Source organism: Harpia harpyja, chromosome W (genome assembly GCF_026419915.1).
Source record: "Harpia harpyja isolate bHarHar1 chromosome W, bHarHar1 primary haplotype, whole genome shotgun sequence".
Lineage (NCBI taxonomy): Eukaryota > Metazoa > Chordata > Aves > Accipitriformes > Accipitridae > Harpia > Harpia harpyja.
The window spans coordinates 14,838,362-14,843,095 of NC_068968.1; the positions used below are offsets into that span (position 1 = coordinate 14,838,362).

Below are 4,734 nucleotides of genomic sequence, written 5' to 3' on the forward strand. Positions count from 1 at the left end.
TGGAACAAGGAGACTGAACGAGCCTTTGAGCTACTGAAAAAGGCTTTGATGTCGGCCCCGGCCTTAGGACTCCCAGATGTGAGTAAGCCGTTTCTTCTTTACTCCCACGAGAAGCAGGGCATTGCCCTGGGAATATTAGCACAAAACCTGGGTCCGTATCGATGGGCAGTTGCCTACCTCTCTAAGCAGTTAGACACGACTGCAAAAGGTTGGCCTGGATGCCTGCGGGCGGTTGCGGCTGTGATATTGAATATACAGGAAGCCCGAAAGTTTACTCTGGGCCAGAAAATGACTGTTTTGGTGTCTCACACAGTATCAGCAGTACTGGAAGCGAAAGGTGGACATTGGCTCTCTCCGCAAAGATTCCTGAGATATCAAGCTATATTGGTAGAGCAGGATGATGTGGAGATTGTAGTCACTAACATTGTCAACCCAGCTTCTTTTCTCAGCGGGAACACAGGAGAACCGGTACATCATGACTGCCTGGAAACCATCGAAGCAACATACGCCAGTCGCCCAGACCGGAAAGACAGCCCCATGGAAAACGGGGAAACTCGGTTCACAGACGGAAGCAGTTACGTCCTAAATAATAATCGACATGCGGGATATGCCATCACCACCAGCCAAGAGGTAATAGAATCAGGGGCTTTGCCCATGAACACCTCCGCACAGAAGGCAGAAATAATTGCTCTAACCCGCGCCCTGGAATTGGCCCAGGGCAAAGTTGTGAACATTTATACAGACTCAAAATATGCCTTTGGAGTTATACACGCACATGGAGCAATTTGGAAGGAGAGAGGACTATTGAGTTCTCAAGGGAAAAATATCAAACACGCAGAAGAAATTCTGAAGTTACTGGAAGCTGTCCAGCTCCCTAAGAAAGTAGCAATTATGCATATTAAGGCACACCAGAAAGTGAGCTCAGATTTGGAAAAAGGGAATGAGCTGGCGGACAGAGAGGCAAAACAAGTGGCCAAAACAAAGGTAAAAACAGAAGGGGCCTTAATTCCTGATAGGCAGATTTCCCTAGAAGGTAAGCCAGAATACACCAAGGAAGATCAGAAGCTCATTACAGATTTAGAAGGGTCATATAACGAAGAGGGGTGGGCTCATACCCCACAAGGAAAGCTAATCGTTCCCTCTTGCTTATTATGGCATTTGATACGGGAGGAACATAGGAAAAGACATTGGGGAACAGAGGCTCTGTATAATCATTTGATAAGAGAAATTGTGGCTAGAAATTTATACACCACGGTGAGACAGGTGACTCAACAGTGTGATCTTTGCCTCCAGACTAATCCTAAGAATACCCCAAAGCCGGAAATGGGCCAGATTGGAAAAGGCAATGGGCCTGGACAACAATGGCAAATTGATTTTACAGAACTTCCAAGAAAAGGGGGGTATCGATATTTATTGGTATTAACTGATACCTTCTCAGGTTGGCCAGAAGCATTCCCAACAAGAACGGCTAAAGCTCGGGAGGTAACTAAAATACTGGTACAAGAGATAATACCACGTTTTGGGGTTCCAGCAACCATATCCTCTGACAGAGGACCACATTTTGTCTCAAAAATAGTACAACAAATTAGCCGCCATTTGGGTATAGATTGGCAGCTTCATACTCCATATCACCCCCAGTCGAGTGGTCAAGTGGAAAAAATGAACCACTTAATCAAACAGCAAATTGTGAAATTAGGACAAGAAGCAAATTTGACATGGCCTCAGTCTCTCCCTTTAGCCCTTCTGCGTATACGAACAAGACCAAGGGCGAAAGAAGGACTGAGCCCCTTTGAAATTCTGTATGGACAACCCTATGGGATACAGAGAGGGGTGTCTGTACAAGCGGGGGATGAAATTATGACTTCTTACATGGTAGCATTAGGTAAGCAACTTAATAAAATCAGGAAGCATGTGGTAGGGACTCAAGGGAGAGGTTTGGATGGGCCTGTACATAATATACAACCAGGAGATTATGTGTATATAAAGTCTCTTACAGAAAAAACTCTGGAGCCACAGTGGGAAGGACCATTTCAAGCGTTACTTACCTCCTTCACCGCGATTAGGATCAAGGAACAGAGCGCCTGGATCCATCACACTAGGGTGAAGAAGGCACCCAAAGGACAATGGACTTCACAAGAAAAGGGACCTTTGAAGCTCAAATTTGTAAAACATTGATTGTCATGCTCCTGAGTTGGACCTTGCCCAAGGGGCAGGCTTGGGATCGAAATACTTATTTAAATATGACAGAGAGTATCTCGAAAGTACTAAATTTATCAGATTGTTGGGTATGTAATCCCCTTCCTCGGGGGAACATGGAACTCCCCTTTTTAGGAGTCCCAACCACAAATTGGACATCTCTTATTAAAGACGGGCCAGACAGGAATGGATCATGCCTTTATGGAAAGGGAAATACCCAGCGGGGACCCAGCTTTGATCTGGAGGTACCTGACCCTAAAGAGGTCTTAATTACTGGCCGTTGCTTAAATATTACTGATAATATTTGGGGAGACATGGATAATTGTAGCCTTGTGGAAAATCTGGGAACTTTTGATAAAGGAAAATTAGAACATCTTGGACTGAACTTAACTATCAGTTTCTATTATATCCGGAAACCAAAGAGGGGGCCAGGAAAGAAGGGGCGAGAACAAGACAGAAGGGAGCTGCATCTCGGTCCAAGATGCAACATAGGGCCCGGATACTGGTGGCTCTGTGGGGATGGCAGGGCCAGAAAGAGTTTACCCCAGAACTGGAAGAGACACTGTGTTCGGGGGGTACCTTGCACCTCAGATCAGTATATTCGAGGGAGCTTCGCCTCCCCGAGGGTTTTTGAGAACACCTTGGCTCCGTGTAAAACGGACTGAAAACCCACTAATTATTCGAGGTACTAGGTACCATAGTGTTGTCCGATGGTTAATCCCCTCTTTAGGGGTAAGTGAGTTGGAGAAAGCTATCGTGAATATATCTGCTACATTAGAGGTTATAGAAAATGCTACAATTGATGCAATTCGAGGGCTGCAACTGGAAATACAATCCCTAAGTAAAGTAGTACTCCAAAATAGAATGGGATTGGACATGCTTTTAGCAAAAGAAGGGGGCTTATGTGTAGTTATAAACCAAACTTGCTGTACCTATATCAATCGAAACCAACGAATTGAAACAGATCTTGAAGAGATATGGGAAAAGACTAAAATACTACATGAAGCTTCCCAAGATGACACTTCTTGGGGCTTGACAGGCATATTAGAAAAATTAACCTCCTGGTTGCCAAATTTGGCATGGTTGAAGCAATTGTTTGTCACTATAATAATCATCATTCTCTTGTCTGTGGTCCTTTGCATAGTGGTTCGATGTGGCTTTTTGTGCTGTAAGAGTACAGGAGACTCTTACAGTGAATGGAAAAAGAATCAGTTACGACAAAAACTCGAGACCAACAAATACTTTGAGAGGATACTAGATAGGGAAACAATGTATTAGAAGTACTAGGATTAGATATAGTAAAAGAATTTACTATTTTCTAGAAAAGGGGGGACTGAGACAAGGGGAGTCAAAAGAATCTCAATAGACATAATAAAGGGGGATGAGAGATGATGTTTAGCGCTTACATTGTTGAAATTAGCTGAGGCAGAAACAGTCCTTGATAAGAAGAGCTGGTCCCAAGGACAAGCCAATGAGGTAGAGACAGTTCCTGATAAGAAGCAGGAGCAAGGCCCCAAGAGCCAGCTAAGACTGGTCTTGCGGCTTGGGTGAATACCAAGAAACCACTGAGCCTGCGCAAGAAAAGAGGTTACTAGCGGTGACGGAGTCATCTATCTTCATCTCCGCGACCACCAGACGACCACCATAAAGAGGTGACGCGGAAGTCACGGACACTGTGCACAATCAATATGATCAAGCAGATGCCACTTTATTGCCAAGATAGCTCGGTTTATATATTCATTCTAGTTACTGTTCACGCATAAGCAAATTACAGATCGGTTAGCATGAGCTGTCCACGCGCCTAGTTACACCTAATGATTGGTTATAACAACACTGCACACGCGCATAAACATAAGGCATAATTGGTTGTATTAACTAAAACATGCAAAACTTGTCTCAGTCTAATTGGTCAAGATAAGCTGTGGAATTGAGGTTCTTTGCCAAGTTCCCTTTATCATGGAATGCGCACCTGTGTTCTTCTAATTGGTATCTTTCTTTTTTTGTCTTCTTGTTTATTCTGTTCAAGGCCTTCTAAAGGCGTCTGGAATGCTCTTGCGCTCGTTAGCTAAATATGTATACACAAACAAAGCATCCTTGAAGCCTGCTGCCTACAAAACATCCTTGGCTCACAAATTGATCAATTCTATCGAGTCTGGATTGTTCACTGTGTGCCCATTACTTTCCAAGTATCCCACAAAGAGGCACTGCGCAAGCGCAGTTGAGAGGAGACTATGGAAATGACCTCTTGGAGCTAATTTTAATATGAAGCGGGGATAGGTCACGCATATGTATAGGCGTATTGTGAATATGTAACACTTGACTGTATAAACTTGAGACAAACTGCCGAGTCGGGCGCGCACGACTTTGGTGGGACTACCCCCCGTGCTGCCCAGCGCTGAATGAACATACCTACTTTACAATCTCGCTGATTGTGGAGTCTGTTTTCCGCATGTCAGAAGACGACCTCTACAACTCAGTCCAGTCAAATGTTTGAGCCATGGGGTGGTGTCAGAGACTGAAGGAGTTAACGTCTCAAAC

At 44.3% G+C, this 4,734-nt stretch overlaps 1 protein-coding gene across 1 annotated transcript; it reads left to right on the top strand.

Annotated features, from left to right (window-relative positions):
• Window positions 1-493: 493 nt before the first annotated feature.
• LOC128136129 (uncharacterized) lies at window positions 494-3,599 on the top strand. Its single transcript, XM_052775289.1, has one exon. It carries the CDS (start codon window positions 538-540, stop codon window positions 2,173-2,175), a length of 1,638 nt encoding a protein of 545 aa, XP_052631249.1. The 5' UTR covers window positions 494-537; the 3' UTR covers window positions 2,176-3,599.
• Window positions 3,600-4,734: the final 1,135 nt, after the last annotated feature.